Below are 21,455 nucleotides of genomic sequence, written 5' to 3' on the forward strand. Positions count from 1 at the left end.
CATTTGGATGGATACTTGTTGAAGATGGTCATCTGACTAGGAATTAGGGAAAAGCAATGTGTTTTTTTGCCTCAGTCTTTAATAATTATATTGATAGACCTTTGGCTGCCTGGTCCTCTGAGACGGAGGGCTACGTGTGGCATCAGTAACTTTCCATTTGTGAGCACTGAAACTGTAAGGGATCAGCTGTATCAGCTGAATGCTCACAAGTCCATGAGGCCTGTTGGGATTCAGCCCAGGATACTGAAGAAGCTCGTGGATGTTACAGCAGGACCTTGTCAGTCATCTACCAAAGTCTTATGAGTCTGGGGGAGGTCCCTGCTGACTGGGAGCTAAACAACATTATTTCAGTTTACAAAAAGGATGTGAGGAAAGACCCAGGGAACTACAGACCTGCTGGTCTAACCCCAGTTCCTGGAAGAATTATGGAGATTATAGAGTGCTACTGAAAGGCATTTAAATAATAATGCAATCAGTAGGCACAGTCAATGAGGCTTCACAAAGGGAAAGTCCCGTTTAACTAATTTGATGTCCTATTATGGTAAGGTCATCTTGTCTAGTGGATGAAAGGAAGATGGTGGCTGTTTTTCTGGATTTTACTAAGGCTTTTGTTACTGTCCCTCACTGCATCCTTGTGGACAAGTTGTTCATCTGTGGGATGAGTGGGTTCAGTGTGCTGGGCAAATGGGCTGAATGTCCATTTGCCAGTCCAGTCCAATAGATTTATCAACGATCTGGATGCAGGAGTTGAAGGCACCACTAGCAAGTTTGCTGATGATACCGAACTGGGAGGTGCTGTTGACTCTCTTGATGGATAAAAGGCCTTGCACAGGGATCTAGATAGATTGGACAATATTAATGGGATGAAGTTTAACAAGTCAAAATGCCAGATTCGGCAGCTTGGATGGAGTAACACTGGGCACAAGTATAAACTGGGAGAGGAGTGGCTGGAGAGCAGCTCTGCAGAAAGGGAACTACCGGTGCTGGTCGACAGCCAACTCAGTATGAGTCAGCAGTGCCCTGGCAGCCAAGAGGGAAAATTGCATCCTAGGGTGCATCAAACGTAGCATAACCAGCCAGTCAAGAGAGGTGTTTATCCTGCTGTATTCAGTGTTTATGCAGTGTCACCCTGAATACTGTGCGCAGTTCTGGGCCCTGCAATTTAACATGGATGTGAAGGTTCTTAAATCCAGAGGAGGGAAACAAAGCTGGTGAAAGGGCTGGAAGGCATGTTCTGTGAGGAGTAGGTATGGACTTCGGGTTTGTCTAGTTTGGCAAAAATGAGGCTGAGGAGCAACCTCATTGCTCTCCACAGCTTCCTGAGAAGAAGTGAGAAGGAGGTGCCATGCTCTTAATCTATGTGTAATCACTATGGACCAGCTGTTTTCCTAAATCATCAGGCTGTATCTTCAATGTTTTTGAAGAAAAGAAAGGGCATCTTGCCCTAGACACTCAGTTGGGGTTTGTTGTTCAACGGGTATTTGCCTTTGAGAGATCTCTTTGTGGTTTTTTTGGCTGGTTGCTTTTCCAGGCTGTAACTGTTGCCTGATGTATACGTTGCTTATGTTATTTACAAAGAATTCTTGCTGCAAAAATTAACTCAGAGAGAGAAAATAGAGAAAACATATTGAATACTTATTCTGTTTTATTAGGAGTGTATTTATTTTTGAATAATTTTGTAAGGCAACACTTATTTCGATTTTGTTTCAACACATTCTGGACTCTACACAGTCTTTCTCTTTTAACCATATCAGTAGTTTGACCTCTCTCTATGAGCAATGCTAGTGTTTTCTTCACTGGAATCCCTGCTGTGCCTTTAACAATACCGGGAAGCTGATACACAGCATAGCTGTGTACCACATTTTATTTCAAGAATATGATAATACCAAAGACAGCTGTTAAAGGACTGCCTTCATTTCACTGCAAGTAACATCATCCGTCCGTCTGTCTGTCTGTCTGTCCGTCCGTCCGTCCCTCCCTCCCTCCCTCTGTTCCTGGAACAATGCTCTCACTATTTAAACACTCCTAAAAGTCTTTCATCCACAAACATGGGATACAGATGAATGTTTTCATTGGCCTTTTGATGGTCAGTGTTTCTGTACCGAGTGAGCAGCTTGACCAGGCTCTGATACAGCACTGAAGATACAGATACGCAGATTTTATTGTTCCATACAGGCAGGCTGCTGTACTCCTGAGGGCCCTCGCTACAGTGCTGGGAGGCATTTCTAAATCCTCACACTGTGGTGTGGAGCAAAGATCCTCAACCTCAGCTGGTGTCTGAAGGTGGCCTAACCAGCAGGCTATTTACAGGTGTCAATCAGCATGTCCTTCGGAGCTGTTCCGCTTGGCACTGAGGTTACACACTCCTTGTATCAGTGAGAGAAATATCAAACAATTCATTTATGTCGCAATTCGTTTATGTCACAATTTAGTGTGACAATTAATAACAAAAGTTCAATTCCTAAATCCAGCTTGTTTTTTGACCTTGCTGTTTTCCACCCTCCTATGGTCCTTTCTGAAGGATAATTTTTGGCAGACAAGTAAAAGTCGAGAACTTCTTTCCAGGCCCCTTAGCATACACAACTACAGAATTCAGCTGTCTGTTAGTATTGAGGGCCAATACGGTCCCCACAGACAAATCAAGCACTCGCTGCACTGGAGTGCGAGATAATTCTATCGTGGCAGTAGTGGAAAAGAAACCAAACCAAAATGAAAACCTAATGCGCTTTGTCCTGCTAACACAGGGACTGGTTGTAAGGACTCCATTTAAAGGCTTCGTATTTCTTTGCAGCACCAACAGGAGAAAACGAGAGTACTGCAGGCTGACTGTGTGGTGTCAGAGAGGCTCAACAGCTCAATCCTGAGGTCTCAATTGCCTTCGTAGCCCACGCCAGGTACCAGTAAGTGCCCTCAGAATGTAGCCAGCCACACCTCATAGAGCAGCTTACCAGCAGCCTTCAAACTAATTTTCCTCCTGTTTATATGATGCTTCCTTTTCTCTCTTTGCTTCAGCTTTCCCCCTCAGACAGAAATTTCAATTTAGATAAGCATTTTAGAAAAGGATCATCTCACCGGCATGTCCAGCATTCTTAATTGCTCACTTTTAGCAGAGAGCATTCCTAATATGAAAAAGAAGGTATCTGAATAAAATCAGGATTCTCAAGGAACTTCTATTAAGTAAGTAAATCAAAATCCTAGGCCAGAATGTCAGCAAACCTGGAACTTTGGAAAAAAGCTGTAGAAGCACAGGTGGACCCCAGTGGAAGCAGTCAGTGTAATTAAAAGCACGTGCTCCTTACTTACAGTGTTTCCCACCTAGCAAATTAAACAGGTATGGTTTTTATTGAAGCTAAAAGAAACATCGTGTGTTAAGTGATAAAAACTAGATTGAAAAACCTGCAAAAATGCTTAATTCGTCCCAGATATTTGATAATGTTACAGATCATTTCAGGCATTCCATGGAGTCAGAAAGAAAAAGTACAAAGTTTAAGATCAGTGCTAGTCCCAAAAGTACTGTAGGGAGGATTAGTTATCAAATAGTATTTGGCTAACACTAAATATGAAGAAGTTAATGATCTAACTTATTGCATTAGCAATTAGCGTTCATCTGTTGGATTCTTTCCTTTTGCAGGTAACTAAGAATATTGCAATTAACTCCAAGGTCACAGAACAACCTAGTGCAATAATCCTTTATTTAAATGATTTTTACTTGCAAATCCTAATAAAAATATTGTTACTCACCTCGTGTATCACAAACATTGGACAAGAGAACCCAGGTAAGAGTTAGAAAATGATCTATTTTTCAATGGTTTTATACCAACCACGTATTTCAAAGCAAAAGAATGCAACAATAGATGAGACAGACTGAGGATCTCATCTACAAATACAGCTTGAAAGGTTGGCCTAGTCAAGTGATTTTTCTCAGCTTTGGAGCTTCACTAGTTTTTCAGGGGGGCAAAAAATCCTAGAGAGCAAACAGGTACCTGACAATGTGCTCATTTTTCTCAGTGATCTTCCCAAGGTGGCTCAGATAGTACTCTCTGCCAGTAACTGCTGTTGTGACCAACCACACATCAAAATGCACGATTATGCAAAACTCAACCCTTAGTCTCCTGTTACTGAAAGTTTCCCAGGTAAAAAGGTCTGTGTCAAAGTTCACTAGCCATGTAGCCAGAAAATTTTCTGATGTCTAACCTGGCTATGGTTCAAATCAGTTGTCTCTGTCAGAGCTGGGGAGGACGGATGCTTTTCTCCTGCATCATCCTGCACTAATTTTGGTAGTAGGCTAAACATTGAGTCCTTAACAACAGCTAGACTGGGAAACAGCTGGTTTAGCTCCCAGCAAACAGCATCGAGGGAGCAGGAATGGGACACGATTTTCAGACAGCAGAGACCTAAGGCAGCAAACAACTGGGCCTTTGCTCAGCTGGTGTTTATCAGGAATCCCACTGTCCTCTTCGTGAAAATTGTTAAGGGGTATTTCTACAGTGTGTACCAATTTGGAGTCTTTGAGCTCAGAGTTTGATAAAATCTACAGGCTGAAAATGACTATAGATCAGATGAAGTCAGGACTGACGGTATAATTTTCTATGGTTACGTGTTTCGTTTTGAATTCATTTTAGCATTAAAGGTAAAAATACAGTTTAAACAGCACTGGAAACTCCTTATGTTAATTGAACTCCATATTCTGTGTAGGTAATTTATCTAAGTGTTTGCGACTTTGGGTAGGGAAAGACAGAGTTGTTTCAAACAAATTAAGTTTAATATTTCTGCACAGTGTTCTGTATTGACAAACACCAGAACCTCTATGATATATGCAAGGTAAATCATGTGAAAATACAAAAATCAGTCATTGCACATACTTCTAAATAAATACATTTACTCCAGAATACCAAAGAGTTTCTTTAAAAAAAATTTACTTTGTAAAAGCACATTCTTGCAGGTTTATCTAAAACTCCATATAGGTCTGAACAAAAATGAGGTGCTCAACTACTCAAAACAGGTCAAGACAGTTGTGTGCAAACAAGCGTAACATATTACAGGCATTATGAAAAAACATGACTGGTTAAATATTAGTTCTCAAAATTAGGACTTTTTTTGTCAGTTTGATACTTTCCACTCTTTAAACCTATATAATGTAAAGGGAATCTACACTATAACATACTCGAATTCTACTGTATATCAGTGTTTTATTTAAGAAAGGCAAAGAAGATGAATTAGATGATGTTTACTGTGTGAATAAAAAAAAAATAACCAAACCCCAAACTAAACGGCTTTTTCATTTTATGGGGACAGAAACATTTACGTAGCACCTATATTTTCTATTTCTCAATATTTAAGTAAATAAAAAACAAAGGTGTATTTCTCTTTACAGGCAGGTATAACCCCGAGACATTCTAAAATGGATGTTTCTACAGGTGTTCCAAAACACTGGATCTTTCAGACTTTTGTTAGTTGGATGAAGACAATGTTGGGAAATGCAAAACCAGTTCAGTGTCTAATAGGAAATCTCGGAAATACACACTTCCAAAGTATTTACTTTCTGAAATACTCCTAAAGATGTATCAAATCACAAAACATCCCCCACAGATATTTTTTCTCTTTTCCCTACTCTTAGGCATTAGAAACTGTCCAAAAAGGAGAAACAAACCTCCCAGTTTTGTAATCACGGGGTACGGACTGACTCACTGCAGGGATCAATCCCACTGAAAATCCAGCTATTTTTGAGATCCAGATAAGCCCACTCTTAAACTAAGACAAGAAGACATTAAGGCTCTTGCAGCAACACACAAGTGTAGTGTTATGGAGACGCAAGAAGATAAAGAACTTTCAGTTTTACCAGCAGGCTTTGGATTAGCCTAAACAGAAATAAATGGGTGCAAAAGTCATAATGAAGAAACCTGCACATAAATCAAGCTGTTTAGAAGAGAAACAAATGTAATGGGCAGAGTTCTTACCAATGTAACACAACATAAGCAATGACCATCATAGTGCATCAATACTGAAATCCATTACTCACTCTTAGCGATGCCAAGCAGCATGCCAGTTCTCCAGCAAGAAATCACCCTATTGTCATTGCTCAGGGTCTACACTTTGTTTTTCAGCATTTAGGGCTCAGTATAGTGCAAGTAACAATTAAAAAGTGTTACCTTCTTAAATGCAATGCAGACACATGAAAAGTTCCAATCACTTAAAGAGCCACAGGTCCCAGTTTTTGCCTTCAGGAGGAGCTCTTTCTTCAGTATTAGGAGAGCTTATCTTAATGGCTTCGGTTCTGCAGTTTCTTTGCTAAGCTTCCATGTACATTTCTGCAGCTGTGTCCTCTGACTGGTGACAAGCACACAGGGTAGGAAACAGCACACAGGGAAAAACATGCGCTGTTACAGCGTGGGATGACAGTAAGCATATAATAGTTGCATTGCTTAGTGATAAACCCGTCTGTAATAAACCCGTTGTGTGTGTTTTTCTTATATGGTGGCTGCTTGCATGAATGCTAAGAGGGGCTCTCATCCTCCAGATCCAGGCAGATATAAATGAAGAAGAAAAAGAGGAAAAAAAGATTACTTCCTGGGGAACAAGCATACCTCTGATGGGCATTGTAAAAATAAAACTAGTTATACTACATAACTTATACCGTGCTCTTAGCATCATGCTCTGCTATACTAGTAAGCCACTTGCTTTTTGCATACAGTCCCCAGATTCCTGGAATCCACAAAATCCGAAGAAGAAAGCACACTGTTGTCAGGAAGCTTAAATTCATCATACTGGTGTTAATAAATCAGAGAGGGCTGAAAAACACTGCGGTAGAAAAAGAGAACCTCAGAAACATGGCCTCTAGCGTGTGAGTGCTGAGCTTTGTAAGTACAGGTCAAGGAGTAACTGTTAGAAATGCTGTACTGTAAGTATCGCCACACTGAGAACATGGAAAGATGAATCCCTTTACATCTGTTCTCTTGTTCAGAAACCTATTCTGCGCTTTAAAATTCACCAACAACCTTGAACTACACAATGTGATGAATACCCCTGCTGAGGATTATGCAACTGGAATTGAAGGACAGCCTACTTCAAAATGAGAACATATACACAGGGATTTAACACACTTTAATTGACAGATATTAACCTTATAGGTTTTACTGACTTAGCTTTCTAGAGTGTCCCCATACGGAAAAACCTGCACATGTTTGAAACAAGAGAAAGTTATAGATGGGAAAAAGATCAGGGAGCGTAAAACAAAGCGGTAGTAACACAGACTACTAAGAAGCTTGAAAAGCAGCTGCCACCTGCAAGAAAGTATTTGACGTGATACCAAGCAGGAATTCATGCTCATGTACTTGTGCTATGTAGTCCAAAAGACAGAACAACCAGTGCTTTTGGAAAAAAAGCTTTTTTTTTTAATAAAAAAAAAAAAAGAAAACCAACAATAACACCTTGTCAGAATGTCACTGAATTCAGTAACTCTTGAAAATCCACCGTAGTTAAAGAGCCAGGTTCCACAATCAGCTTTTTAAGATGTTACAGGTCTTGTAAGAATAAGCATCACTGCTGTAGTCCACTGTATTTTTTACTAAGGAAAACTAAACTCAGTGGGCCTGATTGAAGTTATCTGCTGGAAAACTTTTGAGTTGCTGACAATTGCACAGCACCCTCGTGTTTGTTCTGGGCCATCCTCAAATTAATATGCATGAAACTTGATTTCAGTGTAATGTCAACAGCCTAATGAGAACTCTCTGTAGTAACGCAGTTTGGTTTTCCAGTGTTCCAAACGGAAGTGAAACAGTTTAGTCTTCACAATGAAGTTCTAAAGAAGAGACCTTCTGCCTACTAGTTGGCCACCCATGGCAATAGCTAGAAGACAGGTTTAGGGACTAAGAACTTAGTTCTAGTGCCAGCTCTAAAAATAACTCTTTATCTGTTTGCTTTTATAAACTGCAAATCATAGCTTTACTGCCATGAAAAGCATAATACTACTTACTTGCTGCTCCTGGACTCCTGTAAGGCTTTACTAGCTGATGTGTAGCATCTTCGTGAAGTGTTTTAAGTTTGTGGTTGTTTGTTAAGGCTGGTATTTACTAACCTAATCACAGATTTGCCCCAAGATGGAAGATACTGCAATAAGCTTATAAGTATCAACAGAATGCCCCCACAAAAGGAAAGCGGTGCCCTTTTGGTGAAAGGGCTGCATCTTTGGACCAGGTCCTAATGCTGGGTCACAGATGTAGGATGCAATAGAGTATCACAGGAGGTTTCGTAGCACACACTACTCTCTCTGTTAGAAGTAAGATTCTTGGTTGGGCAAAAGGCCCTCTGTCAATTCAGGCACACAGCACTAAAAGCTAATGATTCTGCCTAGAAACCCTTTTTTTTTAATAGATGAAAAGTTTCTGGTTTTAGTATCAAATATCAAATCTCCACATGTAAGGCAGCAGAAAACGAGGCAGAGACTTCAGTAGAAAACACTGCTCTGTCTGTATTTCACACCAGAGGTACTGACCTCCAGAAATAAGTGTACAAAAAAAAAAGGGGGTATTATAAGGCAAACCCCAAGGAAAGCATATTATAATAACTACGTTACATTTTTTCCAGCAAGACTATCAAGCACTGTTCATATGTCAACTAAGAAACTGCTGGAAAAGGCAGCTGCCTCTCAACCAATTCAACTTGGTACACCTACAGCTACTTCAAAGACTACGTTCTCTGAGCTCAAACTACACCTTTCAAAATGTTTTTAAAATAGCTAAGCAATACCATAATGTTTCAAGACACATCAGGATCAATATAGTTCTATTTCTAGTCACTAAGGACAGGAATTCTCCCTAAGGAAGAGAACAGGATGGTAATAAGTGGGTTATCTTCTGATGCTCTCAGTCTGGAATGAAAACCTTCTGCTAGAAGGGGCCAGAGCTCACACAGTTTTTTCAAAACTGAACTTCACAGCATGAAGAACTGTCACAGAACACACTCTGGTTTTGTGTACTTGTGAGATTTTCTGCACTGGCAAATTAAGCAATCTCATAACATAATTTTCCAAGATGTAAAGACTAAACATCTGATAAAATTACACTTGCCTAAATAGTAAGCATGGCCTTTAAAAAAAAAATCAAAGGGAGTGAAAATATTCCTATTGTTATTTGCTAAGTCAACACAGAAAAGGTACATGATTCCTTACATGATGTCCGAGAGTGCCTAAGAGAATTAGGAAGTGCACTCTCATAAGAACTTTGGAAATCCCATTGCTCACTGTGTCCTAATCACACTGACAGATTCCTGCAGCCAAAGTCTGGCAGGCTGCATAGGCCAAACTGCATTCTGCTTTCAGAGAGGGAGGTGCAGGATCAGCTTACTGCTTAAAAGAGAGCTCAAACTGCAAGACAACTTAAGGAAAGAAAATTTTCAACAAATAATATTCTTGTAATTTCACACAATCTGTAAGTACTAACATCAGCTAGCTTTTAATGTTAAAATCCATTAAAATGTCTATAAATTACATTCTGTTACTTTGTGAGAGTTCACTTTATAAATTAGTGATACTTCTAATGGCACTGTGCCAACTGGGATAACCTCAGTAAGAAGCCACAGATACAGGGTCAACTGTGAGAAAGAGACTGTATTGTAAACATCCCATCCAAGTATAAAGGTAGTCATGAGACTCATTGTTTTTAAATCAGATGTGCGTGACGGAGTCAAAGTCTGCGGTAACAGTTGTGAACAGCTGAGTCACATCCAAGAAAAAAAAAAATAACGAGAGTACAAAAAGGCAATTTGCAGCTCAATCGCCAAGTGTCTCAGTTTGCTACATAAAAGCATAAATAGGCAGTTGCATAAATGGAACCACTGCAATGTGTCCATGAATAATAGTTTTAAAACAACTGATGGTGCAAACTAAAACACAACCAATAATTCATCACTGTGAGAAGAAAAAGTGTATCAGATGGTTTGTCCTTACTGTTTTTTCTGCACATTTAATGACCAAAAATGTCACATGGTAAAAAAATTCAAGCCTCACTGAAATCATTGACAATATTTCCATAGAATTCAACAGTGTCAAGATTTTATCTTAAGAGATTGGTAAGGTATTCAGTTTCCACATAAGTGTCAGAAACCGGTTCATATATTAATGTAGTTCCTTCAGTGAGAATTAAATAGGGTACTTGGCATGCCAACACCACCTGCCATCCACCAGCCTCAAAACACTCCTGAGAAGGCTTTCAGCACAACAGGGACATTAGACAGGTCAAAACCTATTATTTCCATTCAACTCATCAGAGCAGAGGCACAAATAGGTTACAGAATTTGCACAAAGTCACACAGTTGGGATAAAAACCCAGGTGATCTGATCCCCAGGCCTGTGTTCTAACAGCTGTCAGCCTAAAAGGTTAGGCTGATTTTAACTCAAATTTGTGACTCTTCAGGACTTTTTTTGCATGCAAGCAGTACCTATGCACAGAACAGATGCAGGAGTATTCACTGGTACCTGCTAGGTTCTGATTCTCAAGTAGGATTTATTCAGGTTCACATGCTAGCAAGTTTTTATCAAGAGTAGTTTTCAAACTGCCATTATGGACTTCAAGAAAACCACATGATAAGCTTTCAGTGTTATTGATCAATCCAATTATAAAGTGAATAGGAAGGGGATTTTTTTTCTCAAAAACACAAGCATAATTTTTTTGTCCTCTTCCTGAAGCAGTTAAGCAAAACAGTGTACTGGTTCCATTAAACAGTTTCAAGACAGCCAGTTAATTCAAGCCTTCTCAGTGAAGGTATGGATTAACATACCCAAACTGAAAAAGAGGAATATAAAATTTCTAGGCAGTTAAATAAAATACAACATATAAAATAAGTTTAATGCTTTTTCATCCAATATACATTTGTGAGTATCAGCTACTGAGCTATAGTTCACAGCACAATACCAAAACATTGAGATGTGAAATTCTTTTCTTAGTTCCTTGTTAAACAACAAAACAACCCTGAAAAATATCTAAATAATTAATTTCAAAACCTTACAAAGCATAACCTTGGAAGGTAAATGTCATACATGAAGAACAGCAGAAACCAATTTTCATTAAGTAGCATATCTAAGAGAAGCCTGCATCTACAGCTGAATTGATTCTAGCACAAGATTTAGATGTATAAAACTACCTTCATTTGAGAAACCCAAGAATCACCAGCCTGTAATTCTAATAAAGGCGACTGCTATTTTATACTATGTTCTGTCTTTATTTGCCAAGCAAAGATATTTTATTGCTGAGCACATGTGTCCCTAATGCAGGAAATACCTTGCAAAAGCTATTTTAGGAGAGCAATGGGATGTTATGGGGAACCAGTTAGAACACCACAGGATCAATCCCAAAATCCTCCTTCTGACACCTGCCACACATCAGGAGAAACTGTCAGAAACACCAGTGAATGCTCTATCCTGCTAAAATAATCAAAGACAAAATATTCTGATGCTAGTCTAGAGTCATCATTTCTTCAGAGGAAGAACTTGCTTGCTTTCCTTGTATTATCCCTATGTGAAATCAGTAATAAATTAATAATGAGATTTGTAAAAAGCTAAGATATAAGAACTGGGAGTGATTTTCTATACTAAGGACCAAACTGATTTCCTTCTTGGGCAGCACTCAGGTAGGGGTAAGATTTTTATGGGTAGAAAAGTAGGTCTAATGCTTAGTACTTTTAGAGACCTCACTGATGTTTCTGCTTGTTGAAACAAAGTCCTTCCTTTTGTTCATCAAAAGGGAGCAAAACCCCAGAAAGTTCAAATTTATGGCATTGGTTCACCATGACTGATTAAACTCTGTGGTGTCATTTGATTCCACAATAATGTTTTTTGATTATGCAGCTACTAGATTTTATTACAGAGCCCTTTTCAGTAAAGCTCCTTCAGTTCTAGTACCTCATGAGGACAGCCAGCTGGGATCTCCAGTCCTATTGTATGGCAACTTGATCAGTGAGAGGTTGGCCCAGTAATTATTACAAAACCACTCACACAGACTTCTTAGCATCAGAATTCTTAACGATGGCCTACGACATTATTATTTTATGTGCCGTATATTATTCTACTAGATAGTGGAGTGATGTCTACCTTCTAAAAAATGGACTATTTCAGGGCAGCAACACACTTGAGCTTACAAAATCACTTTCAGTGTATTGAAATGCACTACAAAGGGAATCTGTCTAGCAGTCTGCCTCCGGGGTTGCGGACAGTTCTGCTCACTGATTTGCAACCAATGGTTTGGAAACTCTGGTTATCGAATGTTTACGGAGAAAAATTCTGATTATATTTTAGGCAAGATTTTTTATCTGCTACCTTTTAATGTGTTAATTTACTCTGCTGAAAAGCCAAAGGGCCAAAGTCACCCCTCTGATTGTAGGAGCATCGCTGGATGTGCACCGAAGGCTTTATTCATCTGTGAAGAGATCACCGAGTAATATTGTCAAAATAAACACTTTTGAGTTGCACATCCTTGAAAGATAAAGGGATTGTGAGGAGAATGAGAAGGCAGAGAACATCAGAGATAAAGAAAATTAGATAAAAGGGCCAGGAAGAAACTGTTTGATGTAAACAGAGTGACAAGTTAGATTAAGAACTCTCATTAAAGCATGCAGTATTTGCCTATAAGCAATCCAGGCAAGGAATTTGTTTACAACTCTCTGCCAGAATCAACAGCAGATGCAAAAAATAATCAATATTGGGATTTTAAATAATAATATATCTTCACTATCCAAACACTCGCTAGGACTATGTGAAGGAAACACACAGCTCAGTGCCATTATATTCTTTGTCACGCTAACTAAACAAGGTTATGCCTTGTTGCACACTGACACACAGGCCCTGCAGAAGCTACTGCTAATATGAGTGTGCCACTGACTACTTCTTGGCTACTTTAGTATGCCTGTATCTCTGAAAATATATACTGCTGCCAAGATTTCAGTGCTGGCATGGAGGAAAATCGGACTTTGTGAGGACTCAGGTATGACTGTATGTTAGGATAGAACCTGCTGTGGTTATTACCATGTTAGAAAAACAAAATTTGGAGATGTGCCGGAACACTTGTGATATCACCTTGCACCGATATGCAGTAGTGCTCTTCACCAGAAAGTATCCATCAGAATTTATATATATAGATACTAAATTAAAAGAAACTGCTTTCAGAACAGATGGTGATAGTCAAGCAAATCAAAAAGAACCCAATACCTTGCTCCACAACAGTGACAAACTAGGGTATTGGCAAAGGCCATGAGGTGCAAATCCTACTGTAACTGAACCAGATTTAATGAAAGCTCTTCATTCCTCTTAGTCCCAGGTTAATATCCCCCTCTAGTGACCTCAATTTACGATGGGAACTTTTTCCCTCAGCAGCACGTTGGCTTATGTCCCTGGATGGTTCTGTTAAGATGATGGGAATTTCAGTCATCACTTTTCTCCTGGCATGCTCACAAGTTAAAAAAATACCTCGCCTGGGAAGAACACACAGTTAGCGTGAAGTTACACAATGTGCTGGCAGCAAAACTGTCACAAGAAGCTTAATTCTCTGCCTTTCCCCAGCTCCTCATTCTCACCCCTGTGCAGGAGTTCACTGCACATGGGCTTCCTTCTCATGCCAATTCCCTGTGGGGCCACAATGCAAGTCAGACCATTGTTATAATCTGTGTTAAAAATAATCGCTCCTAAATGAACTCCACTACTAAAGCCAACAGATTATATAATTGCATCACAAGACACTTAGTTCCTTCGATAGTACTGTACACAGAGAGGCAGAAAAGTATGTCAGGTGCCACTTTCTCAGGCTTTAAAGAAAAGGTATGACTGGCAAGCCACAGAACTAAAGGTGTGCAGATTCAGTAATTCACATGCTGCAGAGTTCTTAAAATCCACATCATGCCTAAACACCAGCAGTAGGAATTTCTGTCTTAAGTTAAATAAAAAAATCTGGTTATCATTGGAGTTAGTTTTTAAATATGAGGTAACCAAAGGCATAAGGGCTCTCCCTGTTAAAATTCAGTGAGATCACAAATGGGGATGTGAAATGGTGGAAAGCCACCAAGTACAAAGGGAAACAGCATCTATGTGCAGTGTTCAAGTATCACTGCAGCTCATGACTAATCATTTTGATCACTCATTGAGGGACCTGACTGCTCATTTCTCTCAAAGAAAAGGTACTTTTCTGTTTTATACCACTGCATGGAAAAGCTTCTTGCAGAATGACAGAGCCTGTTTTCCTTGTCTATATACTAGGAATGAGACCTGAAGGCAACTGGGAAGAAGAAAGCTTATTTCTTTTATTAGTTGAAATTATACAGTCCAAATGGCACAACCTCTTCTTATGAACAGTCCCCTATAGTCAAAAAGGGACAGACAGCTATGAAACAAGCAGATTTGATCTCATTTTCTCGTTACATATTCTTTGGTTGTGCGATACAAGGCTCTATTAAAAAGGAGGACTCGAATACACGCAGTATAAAATGCAACTACTTCTTCACTCCACTCACAGTTCAATATCCTTGCCGTGAACTACATATAAATTTTGCTACTTTTTGTGCCATTTATTTGAACATTGTACAGAACAATGGCAGAAAGACTTATTTTTAAAGGTGTTTTACAGTGTGCTTTCAGTTGCAGCTCTTGGCTTTTGAGATGTTCAGAAGAGATGAGAAAAGAAGAGAATGGGTTGTTCCTTGCTTGTGTTTTGAAATGGTACTCATTTATATATTCCCAATAAATCACACAAAAAAAACCCAAAACAAAATCCACACTATTTTAAGGTATTCTGTGTCCTGCCAGTGTCTCATTTGTATGCAGCACAACTAGATTTGTCCAGAAGGATTTAGCTCAGTAGCTGGCACATTTACATTTGATAACAACATAAACAATTTCAATCGATTTCAGCATTCTTACAATGGGAAATAAATATGAAAAGTGGTTGTTGCTGAAAGTTCAAAAAAATGCAATCAACAAATTGTGAAATTGCAAAAGGCCAAACAAATTTAATAAAATATTTCCATTTACCTTCCTCAGCTTTACACAGCCTGCTCATAGTAAGATTCTCCGCAGAGAGCCTTTATCCAACTGTTTATATCACTTTATACAAAATAAGTGTTTGAATTACCACAGCAATACAACGATATAAATTCCCAACACGCAACATGCCAAATTCAACATAAGTTATGCTTTTTTGGCATCTACAGGTTTTCCATTTCCCTTTTCTGTACTCCAAAAACATTTTCATTTAAAACAATTAAAAAGCATGTTCATGTTAAAACATAATACGACTTAGAATTCAAGTGACTTGTGCAACATTATTTTGTGCTTTCTACTTCTCCGTTTCCTCCTACTGCAATTAAAATTCCTCATTGTACATATACGATAGCAACACATCAAGTTCAGTCCAGTACAGGTTTTCAACCCTCAGACTTGGCTTTATCCTACACAAGATCCTTGCAATTCAAAAAGTGCATCTTTTTTTTTGTGATCTTTCTTTTACATTGGAGGATGTGAAGCTCTGATTAGTCGATGTAGGAATGCAACCTTGAGGTATGATTGCAGCCTTGGAGTAATTCTTAAAAGTAAAAAGAAATTTTTTTGAGCGTGCACGCCCTTTCTGGATTAAAAAAAGACACCATTATAATGGTGCTACTAGAGCCACGGTACAGTACATCATGGCACATCTCCATAACATAATCAAGGACATGAGACAGAACTTCTATTTACAGAAACTTTATGCCACTTCCAGAAAAATATGACAGAAAAAAAAGGATTTTATTATTTCCTGAATGTCCTGAATTTTTAGAAGATTCCTTTTACTTTTCCTTCAGGAACAGAGTGGTCCTCCGCAACTGCATTTTCCCTGACCTGTTTAGCACAGACCATAAGTGACACCACAGGAATTGGGAATATGGCAAACTGCTTCTTTTGAGAAGATGCTCACCCATGCCCCTTTACTCACAAGCCAGCTTGCTGTCAAAACTTGAAAGGGCAATAGCAAAGGCTTGTAGTGCGCACATTGGGTAGTTGTAGTCCATGGTGAACACATCCTCAGCCACACGACCAAACTGCATCACTATATAGTCAGCTGCAAGAAAGGTCATAAAAAGTGACAAAGCATTTTTCTTTTGTCTGCAGCCCATACTAAGTAAGTATGCATTCAACATGATCCTCTGGCCCAGCTCAATACAAACAGAACATGCTCACTCATCGAAGTTTGCCACACTTGCTCATGCAAGTGAGTGTGCTGATATCAGAGGGAGAAGCAAAGATAGCTTGCACAAGGGGAAGCGAGGACAGCAAGCATAGGGAGAAAATTGCTTCTGTACAGAATCCTCAACCCTCTTATAGTCCAAGTCTCACATGTAGCAAGAACCAATTAATTCTATTCCTACCTAACTTCAGGCAAGTGGACAAGCAAGGATAACAGGGCAAGAGAAGGCATGGTTGTGATCTAGACCTAATCGTGTCTCTCTGTGATGTCACATTCAGAAATTTCTCGGCTTATTTTCCCTTTTGTTCTGTCAGCAAGAGGAAATCTCAGCCTCATACACAGTTTGAAATGTTTCATTGCAGAAACAAGTGTAATTGTTTCACCTTATAAAAGGCAGCAAATACATACACCAAGGTTTCAAACTCAGTCTTGTTCTTGGAGACTGGCACAGTCACTTTAACCAGTTTCCAATATTCCCCTGCAGTGTAAGCAAGGCACAGGTGTAGCCCAGTGAGCTCCAGTACCTAGTGACTGACTATGGACTATGACTGTTTAAAGTGAGTGTAGCAATGGCAAAGTGGACCTGCAGTGAGACTGGTCTGACTGCCACTGTCTCCAGTGGGGAAGTGTATGGGGACCAGAGTGAACAAAAAAACCAAGGGAGGATTGTGTGATACAAGTGCTTGAGCAGAGTGATACTGCCCCATGGTCCTGCTGCCTGGGAGAACCACAGCTCTGGAAGCAAAAACGACTCTATAAAACTGTTGCTCAGCTCATGAGCCAGGCAGTCAAGGGAGAAAATTCAGATAGCACATACCAGAATCACCCGTCTCAAGCACGAGCATTTAAACACCCAGCTCACATCACTGTCATGGCCACAAGACAAAGCAGCATTTAGTTGGACCCACATAACTAAATTTAATTTACTCAGGTAAATATAGTAAGAGCAGAATCATTGTTGGGCTGTGTATGCAGCACTGTTTCTACACATTACAGACAGAGAGCTATACTTACGATCATTATCGTGAATAATTTGAAAGTTTTTCACTGAGGCCTGTGTGACACGACCATGGAAATTTAAAACATAGGACTGGGTGTCATCATTCCAGACTGGCGTTTTGTTATGCAGCTCAATGACACTCTCTGTACTTTTGTTCTGCCATCTTGCAAGAAGTGTCTCGTGTTCCTGCACACATCAGAGATATACACTTCAGACTAACATCCTTACAAGACAATCCATCCACAAATCCCAAAGACTAAACTGTCACCTTCAACTCTCAAAACAGTATTATTGAATGAAGCAGAGAACTCTGAATGCAAACGTGCATTCAAGCCCTTTCTACAGCTTGGAAAAGGCCAGTTGTATCTTTTGTTATAAATATATCTATCATTCGTAGTGCTTTTTTGACTCACAGAACACACATCCCATTGTCCTGCAATTGTTCAAATACTGTTTTTTTAACCTCTGAATTTTAGAAATTAAAAAACCCCAACTCTAACTGAAAAAGAACTGAGGTAATTTTTATTGTTGACTAATGATATGACTTACATTTCGTGGTCTTATGGAAACTCTTTCGTGGTCCATATTCATTCCCGGTATGATCACACTCATTTTACGAGGTCCTTTAAACCCCAAGACATTTGTTTCCTGAAAATATTTAGAAAAGAGTTCATCATGTTCTGTATTTTTAAAGTTAATTTCTTCAACAGAGAGACAGGGGCAGTGCAGGGAACTTATTAGTTAGTCAACTCAAAAAACATCTTGAAAAATCCTACCTTCACCGGCACTGCCAAACATTCTAGCTTTGTCTTAGAAGCTACAACAACAGGAAAAATGGAAATGGAGAGGTTTCCAAAAACACTGCTAGCACTGGCTGCCAGCAACCTTAATACAACTTAAAAAAAACCAAAATGCAACAAAATCCCTTTGTTAAAAAAGGATATGAACTAACCAGATTGCTTGGCTACCGCTAGATCCTAAAATAAAGTAGTTGTAATTTAAAAATCATAAAATGCAGTCACACATTTTGATAAGAGGCTAAATTAAATAAGGGAACCAACACTATTTATTCCAGAGCCAGCATAAAAGCAAACAAGAAGAAGCTGCCAGTAAGAGCATCTGCTAGCAGTGCTGGGGTTTTCAAAGTCTTCAGCTATGTTACGCTTAGAGTTGAGCATGGTGAAAAACAAACATATTAGCATGAATGCAAATTTTCAAGCTATGAAGGCAGGGAAAGTAGAAAAAAAAAAACCATGGGCAGCAAAACCAAATACAAGTTCTTCCATGAAGCATGATTTGACGCCCTTCTGACCAGCTTTTCACAAAAGCGCTCCAGTCCTCTCCAAACACAACCACTCCTCTCCACTGTCCTCTCCAAACACAACAACTAAAATCTAAATAGGTCTAAAGTCTTAGACTAACCAGGTTTTCTTTTTTTTCCACAGAAGAAAGTGGAACCAAGTATTTCAGTAAGCCGTTGTCTACTTTTGAAACAGAGAAACTAAAAGGGCGATACCTTCCAACCCACTCCATAAAACCTGATTGGCTATTTTAGCATTAACTCCAGTAAATGTAACAGTGACACTTCTGAAAGTTCAGCTCCTAATGTTTTCTCCTACTTTCTTATTTTTGGCTGCACAACATTTTTTTCCTCTGCTTTTCCCAAGTGAAGGGCTATGGGGACACACTGAGGAATCTCAGGAAGGAAATCCCTATTGGCGCCATTCCCAGCAACCTACCACAAGATATCAAGAACTGGACACCCCCAGGCTCCGCCTGGTGTGGCTCTACCACTGCGACATTCAGAAGTGGCATATTCAGATGTCTCTGCTCTTAGATATTTATTAAAAGTATCCTGATTTTAAGGAACATTGAACTTTTTAAAACATTTGTACTTCTACAAGCAAAAATCCACACATCTCAACTCACTGGAAACATCTGAAAATACCTGCCTAAAATTCACTCTTGCAGAAGTTTTGTCATCCATCATACATTTGAAATAACTTCGGTGGTTTCGGCAAACCATCTGGAAATTTTACACAACTCAGTAAAGATATGCTTGCAAGAAGAATTCCACTGAGTTATTTTACTGAATATTCTTGAAACAATCCAAGTATATTCATATATTTTCATAACTATATACAACAACGGGAAGATTCTACCTCTTTTATGGATCACTTATATCATAGCCTTCAGCAGAGTAAACTGACGTTATCAGTTCAGGTGGAAGCATATACTTGGTTCTGCATCATGGCAAGACTCAAATTAAAATGATTCCCAGCAGATTTTATAAGCTGGAGCAACTCAGAGCAGCAGAGGATAATTTCTAAGAAAAGATTCATGCTTATGCTTATTTTCCAGTAACTACTGACAATTTAGGTCTTCTCTGCAATGCCTTACAAGCTCTTCTCATCAAGCTGCAGTTCTGCTATGTTCAATTAATTTAGATGCCAACTGGTTGAAGACATTGTTAAAAGCAAATTTAAATAATAGTGCCGAATCCCTTCCCTCCCAACAAGCAGTTTTATGACTCTGAAAAACACAGGACTATAGTCTTTGGATTTACTCAGAAACACTGCAATCAATACTTCTGCCAAATGATAAGGAAATGGTTTCTACTGGCACATTACATCACTCACCGACTACATTAAACATTTTATTTGCCAACACTACCCTTTTGCTAAAATTAAGGTACGGAACTGAAATTCCACAAACGGAATATATGAGGAAAACAGCAGGGACAAAAGAGGAGCTATAACTAATAATCTACCTGCATCCAAGTAAAATTAATTCCCCTTATCTCCTGTCTCATTACCTACTTCTCTCTTATTTCTCTCCTCCACTACTTTTTATGTATAAATTCAGGACTGCAAATAGCATTATTAGAGGAACACAGGCCAAATTCTGATTTCACAACATTTTAATGCCACTAACAGTCTTGGTCTATGGCTCAAAATAAGAGTTGCATTGAGCTCTACGGACTCAGACAGCACATCAATGATTTAAATTAGCTAAGGACTTGGACCAGTATTGTTTAGAAGCTGCGCTCTCTGCCTTAGCCCAACCAATAAGCTGTCACAATAAACTGGACTGAAAGAGCACAGGATCTCTCCCCCAGGTTGCTTTTGAAGTCTTACACACTTTCATACAGTCATGACCACATTTCACTATGGTGGCAATATTTGCCATGATAAAAGCAGCAAGGTATATATCCTAGCAGCTCTCAGGAGAGTTATGATTTAATTACCCTCATTTTCTTTCGGCCACTACCCTTTCTGGACTTGATTCACACAGCTGTGCCATGTCCTCAATACCTTCTGTAGAAAGCCCAAATCACAGAACCCACTACACCGGAGCATAATTGAGGCCTGAGCAGAAACACATAGTTTCATTGCTTTACTGAGACCCGAGACACACCTCAGGATATCAGCTGAGCTCCCTGCCTGCAGAATCTGATGCAAACTGAGTTGTAACATACTGTGAATATAAAGGGAAACAGCACAGAAAATCTTGGTAGAAATAGTACAGTTACTCCTTCCTGCTTCCGGATAAATTTTCCCATGCAATTGTCCAATCAGCCATTAGGTGCTGCTGCAGGTTTATTAATATGCTAGCCAGCCACCAGCAGGGAGAGTAAAAATGGTTAATAGCACCCGATAAGACTCCTTGTGCTAACTTTATTCCTGCTGCTTGAAACATGCCCTAAGGTGCGCTCCACATTGAGAGTACTTGACACATTTATCTCACAGTTAACAACAGAGGCATTGCCAGCTTCTGCCTTTATATACTAGAACTGCTGAGGTGATTCAGACTCAGTAAGTTGGTGGAAGCAGGTACAACTTGCTCTCCAGACAGGTAGTTGACCAGATGAGCTGAGAGACTGAGAGGCATAGTGCTGCTTTTGAAGTACTGTTTAATATAGTTTTTGCTGCAGGAAAAATCTCAAGGCAGGAATTAAAAAATCACCTCAGGACAGGGTGTTCTAGGAATGCTCTTTCTGGCATTCTATACTGTGGTTCTGCTGCAGCCAGGAAAAATAACCTCACTTTAGCAAACCTGGCTAGTAATAGCATACCACTCCAATTTCCTGTTGTTCTCTGGCCACAGCACACGTGCAAGCCTGATGCCTTTCTCCGTGAGTATCAAAATATCAGTAGAATAAGTTATTTTCTTATGCAAATGTACACATTTTAAACTGCTGATATCAAAACAGACACATAAAAGCAGCTTATCTTAGCCACAGTTTCCAAACAGTGGCC

At 39.3% G+C, this 21,455-nt stretch overlaps 1 protein-coding gene across 5 annotated transcripts in view; it reads right to left on the reverse strand.

Moving 5' to 3' along the window:
- Nucleotides 1-1,966: 1,966 nt before the first annotated feature.
- TUB (TUB bipartite transcription factor) overlaps nucleotides 1,967-21,455 on the reverse strand; it is a 163,001-nt gene continuing 143,512 nt past the window's right edge. For 3 of the 5 annotated variants that reach the window (XM_054067279.1, XM_054067281.1, XM_054067283.1), the window contains exons 11-13: nucleotides 17,746-17,844; nucleotides 17,211-17,382; nucleotides 1,967-16,070 (exon numbers count right to left, since the gene is read on the reverse strand). In XM_054067279.1, the coding sequence (XP_053923254.1) occupies nucleotides 15,937-16,070; nucleotides 17,211-17,382; nucleotides 17,746-17,844 (405 nt within the window). In that variant the 3' untranslated portion in view covers nucleotides 1,967-15,936. The remainder of the gene's footprint in view (nucleotides 16,071-17,210; nucleotides 17,383-17,745; nucleotides 17,845-21,455) is intronic. The other 2 variants (XM_054067280.1, XM_054067282.1) reach the window with 1 other exon arrangement.

This window comes from Cuculus canorus, chromosome 5 (genome assembly GCF_017976375.1).
Source record: "Cuculus canorus isolate bCucCan1 chromosome 5, bCucCan1.pri, whole genome shotgun sequence".
Lineage (NCBI taxonomy): Eukaryota > Metazoa > Chordata > Aves > Cuculiformes > Cuculidae > Cuculus > Cuculus canorus.